Here is a 19,982-nt window from a genome sequence, read left to right as displayed (position 1 = left end):
AAACATCTCAGTCATTTTCAGCCCAACCTGCATGTGTTTATTAATTAGAAATATATATATATAGAGTGTACTGTAAATTGCCAGTAACATCAAGTCACAATCCGTGTAACTTGAGAATTGTCATTTCCAATATTATATGTGCTTTGTTTTATCACTCTGACACAGAGTTTGTCACCAGGTTAAAATGGATAAGCATGGAGTGAAAATTCTGAAACAAATATGGGATTTAACTATAACTTCGAGAGGATTAACAATGCTTTAAAAAGGACAGAGACAACACCGCTTACAGACTCGTGCCTGCCTCTCAACTCTATTTTTAGTCTTTTTTTAATATATATAACTATCTACTTTTTTCCCGAATGTGTGGCATTTTCGAAACCACCATCATATTTCATCAGAAGTGCCCTTGATTTGGAAAGGGTTATTTAATTTAAATTAAAAAGTGAATTTCACGAGAGAAATTACAGACATGTCAATTTACATTACACATTTCTGAAAAATATTTAAGAATGTGTATTATTGTCAGATGTACAATATGATTTGACTTCCGCACGCAGAATGTATTTACATGTATTTATATTCCACAGATTCATGATGAAGTTGTTATTTTCAACGGTTTGCATTCATCGTCCCTCAATTGGTTGAACGTATAGATTTCTTTTACATTTTTAACCAATCAGAGCAAACGCCGATGAGCAGCGTCGCTGTCTACGTCACATCCGATTCAAACAACGGCGCGCGCTATGTTTGTCCAAAAGCGACGCAAAGACTGTAACGTCCACCGATCTTCTTCAGTTACTTTTCCACGTTTGAGCGAATAACCAAAACAAACCGGGGACTCTCAGAAACAAACGTGTAGGTGTGACGTTATGCCCGTGAACTGAAGACACAGTCAATTCATTTATGGTAAGAAACTATAACTTAACTAACATTGTTGTCGAAACTATCATAAACTACCACGCTAACGTTAAACGTTATCGTTAGCAACACACAGCTAACGCTAACGTTAAAGTTAGCAACACACGTATCGTAGCGAGCTAACGCTATTCTCGTCTCTCTGGTTTAAATATTCTTTACTAGCTGCTCCTGCTTCCGTCGCGACAGTCTTCCTGACCCCCGGTGATCATCATGTCCCAGACCAACACTCCTCTCCTGGACGAGGTGGCGCAGTGGAGTCAGGAAACCTGCCGCCAGAAGCTGAAGTCTGTCCTGCCAGAACTCACCATATCCTCTCAAACGTGACAGCTAACTCGGGTTAATTCTGCAGGCTCACAGTGCCATACTCTGGTTTCTTTAAGGAGTGATATGCAAGTATTGTAAAGGTTTAAAATGCATAACAGATTGGGATGGGCGGGATACAAAATTTGGTATAACGCCTATAGTTTAAATTACATATCTAACTTATATATTGTAACTTTTGTTTAATGAGGTGGTGGCAATATGCCAGTCCTTATGAATATCTTCACACCTTCTCAAGATGATAGATGGTCATGTTTGGTTTGGTATTTTCTGTTGAAGCCCGGCACAAGTTTGTGTTTCGCTGATGCTAATTTATCAGGTTTATACAAAGGAAATGAATGTTGCTGTAATGGTGTGGTTTTCCTTGACTCTTTGCACTCTTTACATAATAACTCCAAGAATTATGATGATTATACACGTAAGTTTCTTCATTGCACAATTTGTAATTACAAACTAATTACTTTTTTTTGCAATCTAAGTACGAACTGTCTCATAAATATAACATCCCTCCAGGTATACTGAAGGTCATCACAGACATGTTCCTGCCTCATATTGATTTGTCTGAGCTGGAAGATGAGTGCTTCTCCAAGATCGTACCAAAGGTATACAAATTTAAAAAACATGATGAATGCATATTTTCATTAGTGTATTATGGGAATTTCTTTACTAGCATTTGTTAATTAATGCAGAATGAATGAAGATCATGGGAAAAGCCCAAATGATTTGTTGATATAATTATAGTTGTCTTGTGAATTACTATTCATTCACACCTTCTTTTTTAAATGTGTATTATAGTATTGATTTGTCTTTCTTATCGTCACAAATGTCTGCAGGTGGGGACCATGTTTGAAAGCATGGTCAAAGAACTCGTGGACCAAGTAGGAGGGCTGTCCAGTCAAAACACTGAGCTGGTTGCCTTACTAAGAAGCATTCTACAGGTACAATTATTATTGCTGTCTTAGTTGTTACATAGAAAGGCTGTGTATTTTTAAATGGTACAATTAGTACCATACACGTTTAGGTTATGTATGATATTTAATTCTGAAAAACATTATTCTTACTTCTTTCCGTACCAATATTTTGACAACATCCTGCTTTCTATTTCAGGCAATGGTGCAGATAATTGATGCCCTATCCACTTGTGTGCGTCACATTGGCACATTTGAGGAAGTCCCTGACTTCTATGCCATCCGCTCGTTACCGCCTTGTATCATGAAAGTTCTGAGCGAAACCTTTCAGCACTGCAAGGTTGGCCTGTTTATTTTATCAGAGTACATTTTAACTCTCCAATCTACTATAGTTATGGCTGAATGCTTCTTATTTTTAATACTATTATTATTCATTACGTTTTTATTTAAAACTAAAATTTGAGAATTTATCCTTGCTTATTTTGACTATTTTTTAAAATTGGTAAAATTTGATTTCAATTGGTGATTAGTGATTCCAAAGTGCAGGGGACACTGAATAAAAAACAACAACATTCGCAGCACAGACATGCCTACAAGGTCTCGTTTGAGCTTCATCCTCAGTTTATCTTTTTTGCTTTTGGAAATATTTTATTACCCTAAGTATTATTTGAGCTCAAGATGACCTCATTAACTGAAAACTGGCGATGAGCATATTTCCGTAGCATGAAACACAATCACTTAGGAATGCGAGGGAACATGAAATCCAGTCACACATTCATTTAAATCCAACTATTGAAAACTAACGAGTTTTAGCATACTCTGCGTGTTGTCCTCAGGAGAGTGAGGTGGTTTACTGTGGTCGTCTGTCCCTGGTGGCTGACCTGCTGCAGGGACTCTTTAAGGAGGCTTACTCCCTCCAGAAGGGTCTGCTGGAGCTGATCGACAGGATTTCCCTGGACAGCAGTGCTGCAGAGGAAGAAATCTCTGACATTGTAACAGGTGTGTGTGTATTTTTGTATCTGTTGGTTTTCCACAGCCATACCCTTTGTTATTAAACATATCCCTCGTTGTACCTGTGTAGACCATCAATCTAAGTTATGTTTCATCTTCCTCAGTGATTCACAACATGCTGGACATCTGCTCTATTATCTCCAACCTGGACATAGCACTGCATGCAAACACATGGAAATTCCTCATCAAGTCAGTAGAGCAGACAGTCATGTTGACACTTAGTGTTTTTGTTGATTTCATATTTACTGTCACTGGACAAATCACTTTGTTTTGATTTGGATGACCACTTCTGTTCAGACAGAGTCTGAAGTACCAGTCATTGGTGGAGGAACACCTACATCACGGTGACATCAGCAACAGCCTGTGTGACAACCTGTTGGTCTCCTTCAACAACTGTGTGGAGCTGGCTGAACAGATGAAACATGCTGGTCTGCAGGTAGGGAAGCTCTGATTGGTAGTAAAAAAACAAACATGAATTATTATAAACAAATGATTCAACAAATTTCCCCTTGGGGATTAATAAGTTATATATCTATCTATTAGGCTTGTTCGAGATGAACTGCCTCGTCCGTAAAGTGGACGAGAGCAAAGTCTAAGAGCCAATCAGCTCTTTGATCTGCCAACAGCCAGGCGGTTCCCATCATGCCCTCGGTGGAGAGCAACTGCAGCGCCTGACTTTAAAAACTCTGGCCACCTCGATCTCGTGAGGTTATGACGTCACAGCACGTCAGACACAAATCTAACCAGCATGCATTGTGCTGCGATCGCTGTTGATCTGTGCAGAACTGGCTCTTCTCGAACAAGCTTATTAATAGGTTTTTAGCAAGAAATGATTCCTTAACACCTCTGTCGGGAAACAAAGGTGCAGCAAAAGCTTGATGGTTTACTTCAATGCTCAAGATCGTATCAGTAGATTTATCAATAGCGTAAAAAAATTAACTTTTTACAGATTCATGACTATTAAATGAGTATTTATTAAGTTTTGTTTCCTTTTAATATTTGTCAAAAAAAATGTTGTGTTTGGGATTTAAGGGTATGATGTTGTGTTCTTTAGCAGTTATTTTTGCTCACTAGAGAATTAGTGTAAGCTCAATGTATAAAATGTAAAGTACAGAACAGTCCTGATACCAACTAGTCACTACAATGGTGGATACTTATATATGGATGTTGTATTCTACAAGAAATTCAAAAAATCACACTTGGTTTTATCAGAGTAGATCAGATTTTTGTTTTCACCCTTTTGTAATAATGGTCTTTTGTCTTTTATTTAAAGGAGGCAACACAAAGCCCAGAATACAAACTGTTCCAGAAAACTGCAAAGATGTGTCGATTCTTTGCCAACACTTTGGTTCATTACATAAAGGTACACAAAGTTATATCTGCTTGACTTCCTCTTGACTCTCTACCAACATGTCTCTTACATTTAGAATGATCTACTTCACAATACAAAGCAGCTGAACTTGCATCCCATCATTCCTTATCCTTTGAACAGGAATTCAAGTTTTTTCTGACAAAGTATTGTAACTGCTATCACCAACTCTACCTCCAGATAATCAGGTATGTGTGGTTTTAAGCAGCAGGTAAAGACTACAACTCGTTCTTTGAGTTAACAATTGTTGAGTAAAGCGAAACGTATATGCTGATGTCTTTCAGTAAGTTCCCTCCCAGCTTGTGTGCTCCAACATTGCCCTCAGCTCTGTCAGAGGAGCTGAAGGCCGCGGCTCTGGTTCCCATGGATGCCCTCTTGCTGCAGCTGTTACCTTTAAGGCCCTTCGTCGAATTGGTCCTCCAGAATGACCTCCGTGAGTTTAATGCTCGTCGTCAGCCTCGTCTTTTCCCAAATACTGTGGCACTGTTGATGGATGCTTTTCTGTTTCCCTTTGCAGTGGATACATTGTTTTTTTTGTAACACTTTTCAGTGATGAGCTGAGACCATTCCTCATTATAATGCCATAAAGTATTTGGAATGTGCACTATTTTTCTAATGTTAAAATAAATAATGCATTACATGTTTGTTGTAACTGTAACAGAAAACAATAGAGGTCTTCTGATGGTGGACATAAAACATATTGTGGCTTTGGAACAGCACTGTTAATTTAGAAAACGTAACAAAATAGGATGTTTTATTTCATTTTGCAAGAGGTGTTGCACCACTGTCCACAATCTATATATTTTCATCTGGGAGGAACAACTTCAGTTCTTTGAGTCAATAGTGCCCATTTCAATAAATGTTTTATATCAACTTTTATCTACCGTTATGGTGACACAATTCAAATCCATTAACGGTAGAATTCACTTTCCCTTTAAATAAACAAATTGGTCAGTAAAGCTACACTCAAAATGTGAGTGACAATAGTTTTTGCTGCACGTTGATATTTTTAATCAATTACAGTGTAATGTTTACTTCATTTTGCCATCTCATTCCTGGTGTTCGCATACCACCATCAACGTTGGTTTATAGTAAGAATACATCATTCACACTTTTCCTGTCCGACATGATGAATTAGATCAGCATCTGCGCTGATACCAGTCCTGCGTATTGCATTATAGATTCACTAATATAATGTATAGCCATTGGCAAAATGTCGAACATATGTTCTTACTCAAAAGAAAGTGGCCACCGTGTTTCTGGCTGCTGACTTGTGTCACAACATCCGATCCTGGAATGACCTTTGACTTGTCTGCAGGGTTAGCTCCCGACCACGAGCTTCCTCAGTGTCTGATGCTGGTGAGCGTCCTGGGTCAGCTCGCCTCCCAACCAGAGGAGGTGCTGCAGCTTTGGTACACCGGCAGCCAGTTCTCAGAGGAAACACCCAGGTAATGAAAAGCACTTTTGTTGTCGTCAGCTGAATTTGTTTTAACATTTTGGTGCTTTGATGCAGGGACAAGCAGTTCCTTTTAGAACTGGTTGTCAAGCTGGCAACCAACTACAACATAATACTTTTGGTCATTGATGTTGATGAATAATTGATTTAGATAAATACAATTAAAAAATATCTATGGTGCTAATTTCTGTTTTCTTATTTTACCGTAAATTCAGAGTAAATCATTTCAGCATCAAACATAATGGATGAATTCAGATTTTTAATTGGATTGCATTCCAAATAAGTATCATAGTAATGAATGATAATAGTGATGACTTGACACCAATAAATACACCAATATTTTACACTGCACAGTAGTGTGTATATATATATATATATATATATGTGATTCATTATTCTCAAATTCAACCTTTGCTTGTGTATATGAAGGTAAAAAGAAAAAAATATCTAGAGTGGGAACATTGATATTTACAACTATTAAATAACACACATTCAAACAAAAACATATTTTTCTACATAAAACAGCAGTAATACAACCCACGGCCACTAGTAATTTATGACTTTAAGGACTTTCAGAGTTAAATATTTAATAAGACTTTAAAGATTATATAAATATGTATAAATCTTTCAGCAATGTTGAAAGAGATTTTACTATTCAATTATGTATGTAAACTAATGTTTGTAAAGAGTTTTCCTTCCCCTCTGTCTCCAGGCTTCCTCTCTACCAGGCGCTGTTCACTAGTTTCAGGCGATGCTGTACTGAGCGTCGGGTACCTGTGCTGTTGCCGGGGGTGATGATGAAGGGACAGGCCCAGGTCTTGGTCACTCTACACAATCACATTTGTGTGCAACTCTGTGCCAGCGTGGCGGCGCTTCCCCCTGTGTACTTCCCCGTGCTGGTGAGGTCACAAATCAAGCATTTGACCATTTTTTTAAACATAGAAACCAAGAATGGGAATTTTGTTAGACAAACCGAAACAGAGTTAAGGAGTGATTGAGAAAGCAAATGTTAACTCAATCTGAAGCCAGGAGTTTTTTAAAAATTTTTATCTAAATGTCCTGCCATTGTGTTTTATCCTCAAACGTCTGAAGAACATTTGGATTGGCAAACCGTCTTGCAAATAATCAAGAAAGTTTGATATAAACAGGATTTGTTTTGTTTCGGGTGTGACGCTTGACAGTCGGGGCCGAGCTTCTCCCAGCAGGGTTACAATGAAACTTCAATCAACCTTTTCCTGTGTCTCTCTTTGACCTGAGCTCAAGTGACGCTTGCCACAAGTTTGTCTATCGCTTTGAGGTCCTTTTACTAATGATAACTAATAATGAAAGTGATTTATGTTTTTAGGTGTAGATTTGATGCAGGATTTCCCGTCATTCATTACAAGTTATTCTTTCGCTTTCCTTGTTTCTGTTGAATTTTCATGATATCCTGTTTTTCCAGACTCCCGTATCTTCTTCAGTTTACTCCCCGCCTGTCCCGTCTGACCTTCTTTCTCCTTAATTTCTCTTCCAGGAGCGTTGTTTGGTGGATACGGTCCTGCAGACGGATACCCAGACAGCTCTACTGGCAACAGACGTGTGGTGCTTTACAGCACGGTGAGTGTGTGTGTGTGTGTGTGTGTGTGTGTGTGTGTGTTCACATACAGCAGCTATATCTTGATCAAGGCATTCTTTTCTGTACACTGTCATGCTACATTATTTATAACAAACCCAACATTGCAGGTACATTTAGACTTATTATTGTTACTGTTTCACCAAAGTCTTGCTGTCAGCATTTTTTTACACATATATTTCTGGACTTATTGAATCCACTGCTGATTTGATCTTCTCCGCTTACAGGTATGGAACAGCAGAACTTTGTCTCCATCATGTCCTCCTCGTTGCGCAGCTGGTGGGTAGAGACCAGCACACTAAACAGTTGAGAGAGTCCATGTTTTGGTCTTGTTTTATTTGGATCAGAAAGAAACAGAGTTCACAGTAAATTTAACTTTAAAACCCATTTTCAGACCTGAATTACAAAGATGCCGAGTAGACCTTGAAGTTGCAGGATTTCTGAAATCTCGACTCGTGTCAACAAGGTCATGGATGTTTCTCCATGTCTGTGACCTCATCCTGAGCACTTTCTAAAAATAACTCTAAATCTCCTCTGTAGGGTTTGAATGGGGTCCCCCATGTTTTCTGTGGCACCCCCAACAGAGGTGAAAATTGTTGTTGTTGGACCTCGGGGACACCTTTTTTAATAGCCTGTGACATCATTACGTCATCAGATTATAGATCCCTTTCCATCAGTTCGTCACCTTTCTTCTGCCTCGATGCCCTTGTGATTTTACCCCTGAGCCTGCACACTGGCACTCACACTGATCCTCACCTCTCTCCTTCTCTCTCAGGTGAAATCTTGCACCACTGAGTGTTACCAGTCGGCCCACCTGGGCCTGCTGCTCAGACGCATGGTGTTCCTCATGACGCCGGACCACCAGGTTAGAAACGCTGGGAACCGACATTAAATTATTTATGAAATCACAAATGACTCGAGTGTCAGCTTAAATCTAATTTTCACAGTTTTGTATTGAAGTACACACAGTTACTACCATCACATTGATGAACACCAGTCTGCCACCGGATATTCCCTCATTTCATGTTTTCATGCTCTTTCTAAGATGTTTATCCAAAAGCTTCCATATGTGTTTATTTGGGTTGAGTTCTGCTGACTGGAAGGCATGATTTACATGATGTTTATGTATACAATGAGCTACATGTGATGACGTTTGTTTGATGTGTAAAATACATAAAACGGTGCAAGATTCTAAGGCGTTTTTTAATTTTCCGAATGATTTTGTTTTTCCAGATGGAGTTGGCAGCGAGCTTCCCACCATCTGAGGTGGAAAACCTTCCAGTGTGGCGGCATGTGCTTCTCCGAGCTCTTTCACAGGATGCTCGTCCCAGTGTCGAGGCCGACATCGTGGGCCTTACTCAAAAAGCTCTGACCGACTGGCAGAATGGAGGGTACAAACTAGGACAAGTGGACAAAGTGGTGAGCAACGGGGACGTAATCTTAACCAGTCGGTGTTCTTTGTTAACGTCACAATAGTGGACCGTTGTTTTTTTACCTCTTCCTACCATTCGTGAGTAGTGGGTTAATGTCTGCTTTGGTGTTCAAATGAAGACGCCATAACTGTGCAAAGACACACTCGTGTAAACTCTGCATTATTTCAAATTGTGAGATACGGGTAAATGGTGTTTATGAACATGTTTGCCTCTGAAGATGAAGTGACTGATGGCGAATTTCATGGAGAGAAAAGGGGCAGAACAAACATCAAGGGCGAGGCCGCGGCCTTGTTTCGGTCCTTGTGCACTCCAGAGAGTGGATAGATGAAAAGTGACCACAACGTTATTACGAGTAAGATAAGCTTGCTCCCATTGTTGAATACATGGATAATTACATGCATAATACAACACTTATTGCACTAAATCATATTTTTTACACTGAATCCCCCCCCACCCAAACAATCTTAAACTTATTGTGTATTTCACCTCAAAAAGGACACCATAAGAATACAATTAGTTTTAGAATATGATTTTAATAAGTCCACCTTCAATTCTCTTCTTTAGGGTGTTCCAGTGTAGCTCTATTTCACAGTCGTATTGTCCAGCTGCTATCAGTAAAATTCTTTCCAAAATGATTAAATCCATCCAAGAAAACAATGCAAGGAAGCAGGGTGGGGACATTTGAAATGATAAACATGCATAAAGTGTTGGATTCTATAAAGTTCCTTATGTCTCCAGAACGTGGCGCTGTTATCCCTCCTCGCGGTGGTTCGGGTGCAATCCTCTCCCGAAGAGCAGTGTGTGTTGTCTGCAATGAGGATAATCACACAGCTCTGGTTACGAATGAGTCCCGACCAGGTGAGATCTACACACACACACACACACACACACAGACCCATGCACACGGGCTGACCGTTGTCCCTGTTGTCATACTGCAGGTGCAGACACACCCTGTGCTCCAGTCTACTCTGCAGCTGCTTCTCTCAATATCGGCCATTTTAGTGAAAAACATCGAACCACAAGTCATTTTTCAGGTATCCTGTCAGTCTTCCACAGTTCACATTAAGCAGATGAAGAATGGAGAAAACATCTGTTTACTGTGTGTGTGTGTGTGTGTGTGTGTGTGTGTGTGTGTGTGTGTGTGTGTCCCAGGCTCTGTTGTGTGTGGATAATGTGGTGTCTCAGAAGTGTGCAGATCAGCTGCTGCTGGCTGCCCTGGAGTTCCTCTCCTCTCTGGGGAAGATCTTTGTTCCTCTCAACAGCCAGGTAATGAGACCACTCTATTTCTTAGGGGTTCTCACCTTTTTTTTTTTGTTCATTTATTGTCATATTTTTCTCTTTCACACCAACTTATTTGTGCCACAGAATCAAATTCTGCCGAGGCTGAGCAGCCTGTTTGGTGTCCTGCTGGCTGACGGCGCCTGGCTGCTTCAACAGCACACCCTGGAGGCCTTTTCCCAGTTTGCAGAGGTAGGGCAGGAACTCAATAGGTGTTATCCTTTTATATGGCGTGTGCCTTGTCATGAACTTTAATGTGTCCTTTTGTGATTCAAGATTACAAACCATGAAGAGGTTATTTCTCAAAGTTTGAGTGTAGAAGATACCAAGACGAAGGTGGTGAACTATCTTAGCAAGGTAAGGAGATGCTAACGTATCGCAATGCAGATCAACTTTAGATCAAACAAATTAATGTAAATAAGCATGTCTTGTTGTAGACTATTAATGCACAAGAAGATGTGGAGTCGAGGCTGCGGCGGCTCCAGCTGGAGACGGCAGTTATTGAACAACACAATGAGAGGCTGGAAATGAACAAAGAAAACGCTTCCAACAAACTGTCTGCTGAAGCGGTTGCAGATCCGGAGGTTAGTGGCCATTAAGTTAAATCAAAACTTCATTCAGGCTTTTGGAAAATGCATGACGTCGCTTCACAATTCTACTGGCCAAGTCACTGAGAGGCAGCTGGCCCATACAACACTCCCTCCTACTGTACATGTACCGCAGTACAAGAGGAGGTAGCAAGTCTAGTTCATATCATCTCACTACGAAGGTTGACCTTTTGACATACCATTGCATTTTTATGACTTATTGAAAAATATTATGAAAGTCATTGTATATAGTATGACATAAAAATGTTAATTTACAAAATTATAATAAAGTAATTTAAAATGTCACTTTTTAATGAGTTATTATAAATGACATTGAACAGTATGTGATTCACTCAAATATCAGTATTGTAAGTCATAAAATATCAGATGAAAATATCATTAAAAGGTTATAATATATTGTTCCAAAAATGTTCTAGGATAGTAGAGTGAAAAATGTCAAATAATGTTGTGAAATGTCAACATGTATAACTCTACAATGTATAGTAAGTCATATTATTGTTTTGAATGGCTTTTTAATGTACTGTCACATACAATTTCAAACAAAGTAATGACAAATATCATAGTGTGACTTAAGTGTTATATAGTATAGTGTGCTATAAAAATATTTAGAAATGTAATTGTATAGTATGTCAAAGAAGTCATTCAAATAGTGGATAGTCATAAAATGCAAGAGCACTGGAAATAGTAAATTTATTCAGCAAAATATTTCTCAGTAAAGTTTTACATGTCCTGCTCAGCAACGCAAAATTCCATTTGTACAAGCAAGATTTCTGCCCTCATCTGATGTGAAATGAAATCGTGCTCCAGTGAGACTGTAACCATGAAAAGTGGTATAATTTCCCTGTAATTATTCCTCCCTCCCAGCCCTGCCCAAAGAGAGCTCGGCAGGAGACCGGTGCAGAGGAGGAGTACAGCCGCTACGTCCAGACAGCCGAGAGCGCTTTGAAAGCCCTTCAGGCGCTCACTGAGGGCAAAGACAACAACACAGCACCGCCTCCACAATGGCTGGAACCCAGACTGCAGGAGCTCCAGACCCTCATAACCCACATCAGGAGCTCCAGACCCTCATAACCCACATCAGTACAGCCAGACACACAACCTAGCTGTTTACCAGCCTCCTTTATTTCTAGAACCTGTGAAGTCTGTACACCCCTTTGCTGCTGCGGCCACTCTTCACTTTTTAAACATTTACTTTGGTCTTCTTTGAGTGATATTGTTTATTAAACATGTTTGAATACAAGCCATTGTCCATGTTTGTATTTAGCACTAACAAGTCAAACGGGAGTCTTCACTGACTTTATCAAAATTGTGCCGTACAAAGTTCCTGTATTGAGGCCTGTTTTATAAAAGTCCAAGTTCAGTACTTGGTCCTAAACAATTGCAATTACTTCATAAGATCTAATAAATGTCTCATTAAAAAAGAAAGTCATATTTTATACAATAAAATCTTTACTTCACCACCAACCAAAAGCTAATAAATTACGTAATTTTAATTTCCCATTCATTCAAAGTGCAAGCCTTCTGTAATTTAAATCTAACACAATGTTGGCAAGGTATGTCTTGCTTAAAAGTATAATCTTGATTTGCATGCCAGTAGAAGTTGGCACGTTTATATACACGCACATAAATATAGAAAAAGAAAAAGGAGATGATAACATGACCGTCACCTTTAGAGGAGCATCCTCTTTCATCTCGAATTGACTGGGACCAGTTGGCAAACCGTTAAAAAAAAAAAAGTCTTAATTTGTTCAAGTCCAGCAAGTTATCGTAACAAAAAGACTAAACATGTCAAGGAACCACCAGAATGGTCATAAAAAAATATCTCAGCCCACCATTATCGTTCTCACTGCCTCATGCTGGACCAACTTAATGACTGAATGTCTCTGGTGCATCGCGAGGATTGGAGTCCAAGTGGTGTTTATTTTTCTCCCGATGACGCAGACGGACCAAACGTCATCAGGCGTTCTCTTCCTCCTCCTCCCAGTTCAGGTCGTCTCCGTCACCCCAGCCATCCGTTTCAGTCTTTGAGAGAAAAGAAAAATTAAATTGGATGTAAACGGAACAATCGTCACAGGTAAGTTTGTAAATTGAGCAAAATTGTATCTCATGCTTCATTGCCTATGAAATCATTAACAAGTGACTCATTTTAAACACAAATTATAAAGGTCTATAAACTTGTAACTCATGAAAAGAAATCGGCTCACGGGCCATTGTTTCAATCTCGTTTGTCCTTCGGAGGGAGACATCCTCTCACAACTCATAAACACGCACCCTTTGATAAGCAGACGTTGCGTCTTATTGGAGAGGAAAAAGGTTGAAAAATATATTTTTTTGCTTTGAGTGAAGTTCTTGACAATTATAAGAAAAGGCTGCTTTAAACATATTTAAATGTCTGTATGAAAATGAAAGAGAACCCCACTACGCACACTCACCTCAGTCTGGTTGTCCACTGCGAACCTGGCGGTGAGCGTCACGGTATCAACGGACGAGTCCGCCTGCAGAGATTTAGAGTTTTCCGATGGTCCAGCATCACTCGCACTGCTCTCGTCCAGCGGCAGCAGAGCTGGAGAGGACAGTTTGATGTCCGGCACCATGTCTGCAAACAAATCCAGCTCTGGGTCTGGCGCTTCCTTTCGCTTCACCTTAATGGTGAACTCCTCCCCCAGACCTCCTCTGCCACCAATCCTTCGTGGCACTGTAGGTTTGGTCTTGGGGTTTAATGGGTTGTCCCATTTCTCAGAGTCTCCATCTTCTTGAGCCCAGCCGTCGCCCAACGAGGAAGCGGTCTTGCTCTGTGCGGATTGTCGCAGTGCTGAGGTCAATTTGAGGGGTTTGGAGGAACCCCGTTTCAGTGCTTCAGGAGCATGATGAACAGATCTGTTAGCGCCCCCTCTGGGTGGTGCGAGTATAACTGGTTTTGATAAAGGAGCCGTAGGGGAATGATCCGAGGTGGGTTCGGTTTCCTCAAAGTTGTCCCACGGCTCCTCTTCCATGTTGGGGTGCGAGAGTGGCAGTCCGCCGGCGACTGGATCTTCTCTCTCCGAGGCCTGAATGTGGATCTGGACCGCCTGCCCGTCTCTTTTCTCGTTCTCTTCAGAGTCGCTCCAGTCAGGCCAGTCTTCCACTGGCCCTTCTCGTCTGTCGGTCTGCTCTGGGCTGGAAGACAGCGGCTCCATCTCACTATCCTGACGAAAGCCATTAAAAGGTAGAGACATCTGTCTACTGACATCTGAAACATGTAAAAACATTTTTTAAAAAGTTAACGTTTATAATAATAAACCAAAATAAAAGAGACAGACAAAATAAAAACTGAATACAAAATATAAAAAGGATGGAAGGGGGTCATACCTGATTTTATTGGCAGCGGGTAACTTTGTGGCGTCTCTCTACTCCCTGCTAAGCTGCCCATGTGACCCAGGACCAGGCCTTCGGTCCCTGGTGGTCTGGGGAACAAATTCAAGACTTTTGAAGGTTGGGCCACATGAGGGTGGGAGCCTCCAACTATATGGACAGGTGAAGCTAAAGAACAGAGGCAAGATTAGTGTTCACCAAATGTATATTACAAGAGTGATATTCACTTGATTGTCTAGTTTGAACTGGTCCACTCAGAAAACATGTTGACAGAATGAATGCCTTGTATTGTTTAATACCTTCAGCTTATCCAAACACCAAAAAGTTATTAAAAATGTCTTTAAAAATAAATAGTATATTAAGTCATAAAAAGGTCTTAGTACAGCATATCATGAACATTGTCATTAAAAAAAGACGGAATGTAGTATATTATAAAAAGTCATTAGAAAAGTCATAGAATGACTATTGATTAAACATTTGTGTCGTAAAAAGTGTCATTAAAAGTCTTAATATAGTAAGTAATTAAAAAAAAGCCATTGTACAGCGTGTCATAAAAATACAAAATGTCATAGTATAGTTTGTCATAACAAATAATTTAAAAGTCTCAAGATGGTATGTCCTAAAAAAAAAAAGAAGCTGTATCATAGCATTTCCTAAAAGTGTTTTTTTAAAAGAATGTCAAATGCTGTTTACTATTGACAACTGTTATTAATATATTTAATGTCTATAAGCACACATAATTGATATACGTCGGCCCCTTTCCTTGTTCTTGTCATGATTACTGTTGCTTACTTTCAGGGGTGACCTCTGTTGACCTTGTGAAGTTGGGTGTGGTGCGTTTGAAGACCTTGGACCTCTCTCCGCCGACCACCACTTGAGCCCCGAGCAAGGGCACCAACACCGCCAGACTCTGCAGCGTCATGGCAACCAGCGAATCACTGGTGTCCCTCATTCCTAACAAAACCTGCAGCCAGCAACAACAAAAAGAAAAAAGGTAACTAAGACAAAAATGACATTTACGTCTCTCCTCAAATGTAACACTCATATCTTACATATTATAATAACTTTTCGATGTTGAAAGAACAGTTCAACATTTTGAAGTGACCCAGTCTGAGCTCCTCCTTGCTCGATCTCCATGAGTCATTTATTATTAGCTTTGGCATTGGAACAGCAATTCTTCTTGGGGCCCACACAGTTTACATGGAGGCAATACAGATATTTACATTCATACGTTCACTTACATCATGCTCAGACTTGAGAGTGGTTATGCTTTTATCTGACTCAACATTTTTAAAAAAGCACTTACGCTTTCCTAGGAAGTCAAACTATTTATAAATTTAGCTCTTTGTTGATCTCAAAGTGTAAAAGTCGGGGAACTCGTCGGCACTCCACCTGAGGTAGGATCTGGTTTTTGAGTTCGTCGTGGGTGAAGAACTCAGCGTAGATGTGCATGTGAGCCAGCAAAACGACCCGGATGTGAGCCTCCTTGACCTTGAAGAGCTTGACAATCTGAGGAATCACGTGCTTACGGTACAGGGACACAGAGAGCAGGCATTCTTCATCGTTACCACCGCCACTGGAATCTGTACACATGGACAAATTAAATAAAAGAGACACGATGAGCGACAACCTGATGCCGTTTCACACAACAATTCAGCATGACAGCTACAAAATGCTTCTTTGTCTTTGGAAGGGAATTAATAAGATTATAATAAGTGATTATCAGTCACAGAAAGTTTAATAAAATGCCAGTCTACCCTTCTTTGGCCTTAGAAGATGAGGCAGGAAGCTTTTGACCGCCATGGGTTCTGCAAACACAAGAGAGTTGAGGAGTTTGGGGACAAGGCGTGAAGCTATCAGCTCTTCGGGGAGACTCTGGACCCGGTCGAGAAGAAACCTACACAAGAAACACAGAATGAGAATATGACAGGGTATAGTTAAAATCATACAATAATTAATTGAGGGAATGCATAAGAAAACCAATTCTAACTTATTGATGTATACAACTATACAAAAACAATTCAATTCTGAATGTAATATATCCAACTTAAAGAGTGGACTGCCTTGGAAAACAATACATGTCCCATATAATAATATGATACCGATTTTCATGAACACACTGCACTGATTACAAGAGAGTGCACTACATTTGTAGAAAAAGACCATATTCTCACTTAAAGAATTCGTTTTTTTCTTCTTCCATCTTCAAGGTCAGGCTCTTCAGAAAATCCCTCACTTCCAGAAAGTCATTCCTATTCAAAGAGAAATATGTATCGTTTTAGAAAACCCACTTCACTAATTACCAATAACAGCGAAAAACAAACCTAAACCCACTCACCTGAAAAAGTCATGAGTCAGCAGGGAGCTCAGTGGGGGTCGAGACAAGGGGTCAGAGTTCAGCAGGCCCGTCTGCAGGGTCTTCGTCAGACTGTCAGACAGCTCCTGTGACACTGAAACAGAGGATAGAGTGGGATGAAAAGGTGTACGAGAAGCTCCTTGTATGCATCGATGCACGGCTGTAGACATTAGTCTACTCACCACAGCTATTCAGGAGAGACATGAGGGTCTCCACCAACTTTCCAAAAGCGTAACAGTCCCGAGAGTGAGCATTTTTATCCGGAAGCATTTTAAAGCCCTCGACCTGTCGACAACATGTTTCATGAGAACTTGTGAACCAAAAAGAAAAAGTTCTTCCATTTTCCCAACACAACCCTGAAGCTGCTTACCTGCTCTTCTGGGGGGACGCAGCTGGCTTCTCTCACGTTCTGAACGCTCGCGAGAAACTGAGGAGTTGAAAAACATTTACAATGAAAACATAAAACTGATACGCAAAGTCGGTCTTCAAATATCTGACCCAGGTGCTTTTTATTTTTTTACAAGAACCCCAAAAAATTATAATCACACACAGACTGCACCTTGGATACATTCTATCCAATAGATGGTCTCTTACCTCAGGTGTAGCTTCAGAGAACTTGCAGACAGTATCCATCCCTCCCAGTTTCCAATGACCATCTTCGCTGACAAATACAGATGAGATGCAGACGTTGTTGTGGCTCGATTTGCCCTGGTGGTTAAGGAATACAATTCAGGAACTTATCCGTGCCTTATTTTAATGTATTCTCAGGGACAATGAACATTGATTGAACATCACTGTAAATGATGTTCAGGCAAAAGGCTCATTTTCAATTGTTGTCCTTTGGCCTGATGTTACAATTGGCCATTTAAAAACAACAAATAAAAATACATGCTGTCAAATGATGGACAAGCTTGAAGGAGTAAAACCTCGTTCTGCAAATTAGGACATTTAGAAAGCAGGCAATTAACACAAAAAACATACAATCAGCAAAAAACAACCTGATCACATTACCGTGTAAGCCTCACATTATATTAAGACAATTTTTCAGAGGTGACTTTCAACTCCTCCACGGGACTTCTTTTGCTCACCCTCTCATGCAGAAACACAAGCGCTTGCAGGAGGTCGTAGATGCCGGCGCAGATTTCCTCTGGGGAGAGACTGTCCAGCAGCAGTTCCAGAGGCTGCACACGCTCCGTCACCAGATGGATGCCGCCGTCCTGCACCGAGCAGGACAGGAAGCGGAGCAGACATGGGTGCCTCAAAGTCTTAAGGTGCTGCAGGAAATGAAAATAATGTATTTATTTCCTGTCTTGAAAAAAAAAGAAAAGTGAATGTCATGCAGCTGATGGAAAAACCTATGAGTGGGAACTGATTATGCAGCCTGAGTGCTAACACGCCCTAATTATCAATTTAGTACACAAGGCTGTCAATGGAGAGCATGGATATATTTTTAGGTGGTATATATAAGTATGATGATGTCATGATTATGATGTTCGGAGCATCATAATATGTGCATCGAAGACTGCACAGATTATGCTGCAGTCCAATTGTCCAACATTTACCTTTGAGAACTACGTCACCCCAAAAAACAACTCCTGGGCTAAGGTTACTCTTACTAACGTGACACCTGCTAATGCAGCCACAGCCGGCGTTGTTTTTGTATGAAACGGCTTCGGCTCGACTACCTGAGCAGCTTTGTTGACTTTGTCCTCATTGCCACGCTTGTGAACAAACACGGATGCCGGCTTTCCATCCTGGAGCATGGCCGAGTGCATTGTGAGTCCGGAGGGCAGGGTCAGGAGAGGCTCCTCCAGGGTACAGCTCCGCACCGCGCTGCTCTCCGCACCCATGGCCGCGCTTAATCCTGGTGGTGGTGGTGGTGGTGGTGTGTGTGTGGGGGGAGAGAGGGGGGGGACAGAGGGAGACGAGTCAAACGTGATATGTGGCAATGCGATGGTCAGTCGGTTGAGCGCGCAGCCACGAACGCAGAGGAACACCCCCTTGACGTTACCTGGTGCACTGTGGTGGCTGTACCGCTGCTAGCTAGCTAACCTCGGCGCTACGTTAGCCAGCTCGTCATTGCTCCGCGCGTCAGGAGCACTTCCGCCTTTCAAGCAATCGTGCCAATCGCGGCGCGGTTAATCCCGTGCTTTAAAAAAAGAATATATGATCAAACTGTTGGTTAAAAACACGTGAGATATATTCCGGTTCGCTTCTTGGTGAATCAGCGGCGCTAACGTGGAGCGAAAGCTACCCAGTAAACACGGAGTCTTCCGGTAAAAGACGGAACCACAGAGCAGGGGACACGTTAGTTTAGAAGATTTACGAAATTAATCACTGGGGTTTATTTGCTTATGTTTTGGGGTAAATATGTGTCATCGTTATAAGAGATTCGTATAACCTATGCATTATATTCAACAATACTTTGTTGGATTTAACATTTTTAAATCCTAAAAAAACATCTGTACCCTTGCTCTAAAAGATAATGGTTGCAACCAAAGTGGTGCGAGAAAACGCAATATGTGAAAGTAGGAACTGTCATAATCTGTTTTAAATGATGCCCGTGGCCTTGGTAGATGAGAGTATGTGGTCCTGGACAAAGACATATCTTGATATCTCAGTACGACAACGTTAGACATTTATTTAGGAACCATGGAATGATAAAGCAAAACCAGCTACAGGTGACAACTTCACCACGGGGGTCGTGAACTCCATGAGGCGATTGAAGGAGCCGTTCATACAATTCTGCTTTAATATTCTTCTGGTTGCAGTTATCCCCAAACCAAAAATAATGAACACTATTACAACATTACAAGTGAATGGACAGCATTTGAAACATTTTGGGCTTCAAAAAATAAAAAATGTCAACACAATGGAATTAATCTTCTTTAAGTACATGTGGTTGTTACTTTTCAATGTTATCACTTAAGATCATATAATTAAGTAACTATACTCAGATTGTACATTTAAAACTACCTGGAAATGTTTAGATCTCATTGCATTGCTCCATTATATATTTTGCTTGTGCTTTATGTGTGTATTGATGAAGTTATCCTTAACATGTTATTCTTAATTACTGATAAATTGATCAGTTGTGTGTAAAACAGTAGTGAAAAGACAGAGAGCACTGGCATTGTATATCATGTCTACTTTTGGTCTATTTTTTTATATATGTATTCAACTCGAATTGTGTTTTTTTTTTATTGTGTTTTTCAATGCGTTTCGTTGGCTTATTGCATTTTTAATTGCCACTTAAAAATATACAAATAAAAACCTTGACATTTAAACACTGACGTGGAGATCATGTTTCCAATACTGTGGCTTTATTAACATACATATTCGTATTATATACATAAAAGCA

At 40.4% G+C, this 19,982-nt stretch overlaps 2 protein-coding genes across 2 annotated transcripts; one reads left to right on the top strand and one right to left on the bottom strand.

Moving 5' to 3' along the window:
• The first annotated feature begins 739 nt into the window (after nt 1-739).
• Nucleotides 740-12,154, top strand: LOC117729465 (uncharacterized protein C1orf112 homolog). Its single transcript, XM_034530545.1, has 25 exons — nt 740-906; nt 1,081-1,224; nt 1,618-1,657; nt 1,753-1,841; nt 2,073-2,177; nt 2,347-2,487; nt 2,984-3,146; nt 3,263-3,347; nt 3,456-3,594; nt 4,432-4,521; nt 4,651-4,715; nt 4,812-4,960; nt 5,846-5,975; nt 6,696-6,882; nt 7,497-7,579; nt 7,823-7,874; nt 8,371-8,460; nt 8,829-9,014; nt 9,767-9,886; nt 9,967-10,062; nt 10,181-10,294; nt 10,394-10,498; nt 10,583-10,663; nt 10,744-10,890; nt 11,779-12,154. Exons 2-25 carry the CDS (start codon nt 1,129-1,131, stop codon nt 11,983-11,985), a joined length of 2,760 nt encoding a protein of 919 aa, XP_034386436.1. The 5' UTR covers nt 740-906; nt 1,081-1,128; the 3' UTR covers nt 11,986-12,154.
• Nucleotides 11,588-18,899, bottom strand: scyl3 (SCY1-like, kinase-like 3). The gene is made up of 14 exons (XM_034530546.1): nt 18,633-18,899; nt 18,307-18,485; nt 17,710-17,895; nt 17,216-17,329; nt 16,992-17,048; nt 16,804-16,906; nt 16,604-16,715; nt 16,440-16,517; nt 16,023-16,162; nt 15,658-15,848; nt 15,058-15,229; nt 14,263-14,433; nt 13,347-14,143; nt 11,588-12,936 (listed from the first exon to the last, which is right to left on the bottom strand). Exons 2-14 carry the CDS (start codon nt 18,469-18,471, stop codon nt 12,871-12,873), a joined length of 2,352 nt encoding a protein of 783 aa, XP_034386437.1. The 5' UTR covers nt 18,472-18,485; nt 18,633-18,899; the 3' UTR covers nt 11,588-12,870.
• Nucleotides 18,900-19,982: the final 1,083 nt, after the last annotated feature.

Source organism: Cyclopterus lumpus, chromosome 4, assembly GCF_009769545.1.
Source record: "Cyclopterus lumpus isolate fCycLum1 chromosome 4, fCycLum1.pri, whole genome shotgun sequence".
Taxonomy (NCBI): Eukaryota; Metazoa; Chordata; class Actinopteri; order Perciformes; family Cyclopteridae; genus Cyclopterus; species Cyclopterus lumpus.
Note: the sequence above shows the minus strand (reverse complement) of the source record. Positions and strands in the feature narration are given on the sequence as shown.

Excerpts from the sequence above, each read along its gene's own strand:
- scyl3 (XM_034530546.1), bottom strand. The coding sequence starts at position 18,471 with ATGGGTGCGGAGAGCAGCGCGGTGCGGAGCTGTACCCTGGAGGAGCCT. Across the intron at positions 17,330-17,709 it reads TTGTGTTTCTGCATGAGAGG|GGCAAATCGAGCCACAACAA; the intron begins GTGAGCAAAAGA and ends CTTAACCACCAG. Across the intron at positions 17,049-17,215 it reads TCTCTGAAGCTACACCTGAG|TTTCTCGCGAGCGTTCAGAA; the intron begins GTAAGAGACCAT and ends TCAACTCCTCAG.
- LOC117729465 (XM_034530545.1), top strand. The coding sequence starts at position 1,129 with ATGTCCCAGACCAACACTCCTCTCCTGGACGAGGTGGCGCAGTGGAGT. Across the intron at positions 1,842-2,072 it reads TCTCCAAGATCGTACCAAAG|GTGGGGACCATGTTTGAAAG; the intron begins GTATACAAATTT and ends AAATGTCTGCAG. Across the intron at positions 10,295-10,393 it reads TTGTTCCTCTCAACAGCCAG|AATCAAATTCTGCCGAGGCT; the intron begins GTAATGAGACCA and ends TTTGTGCCACAG.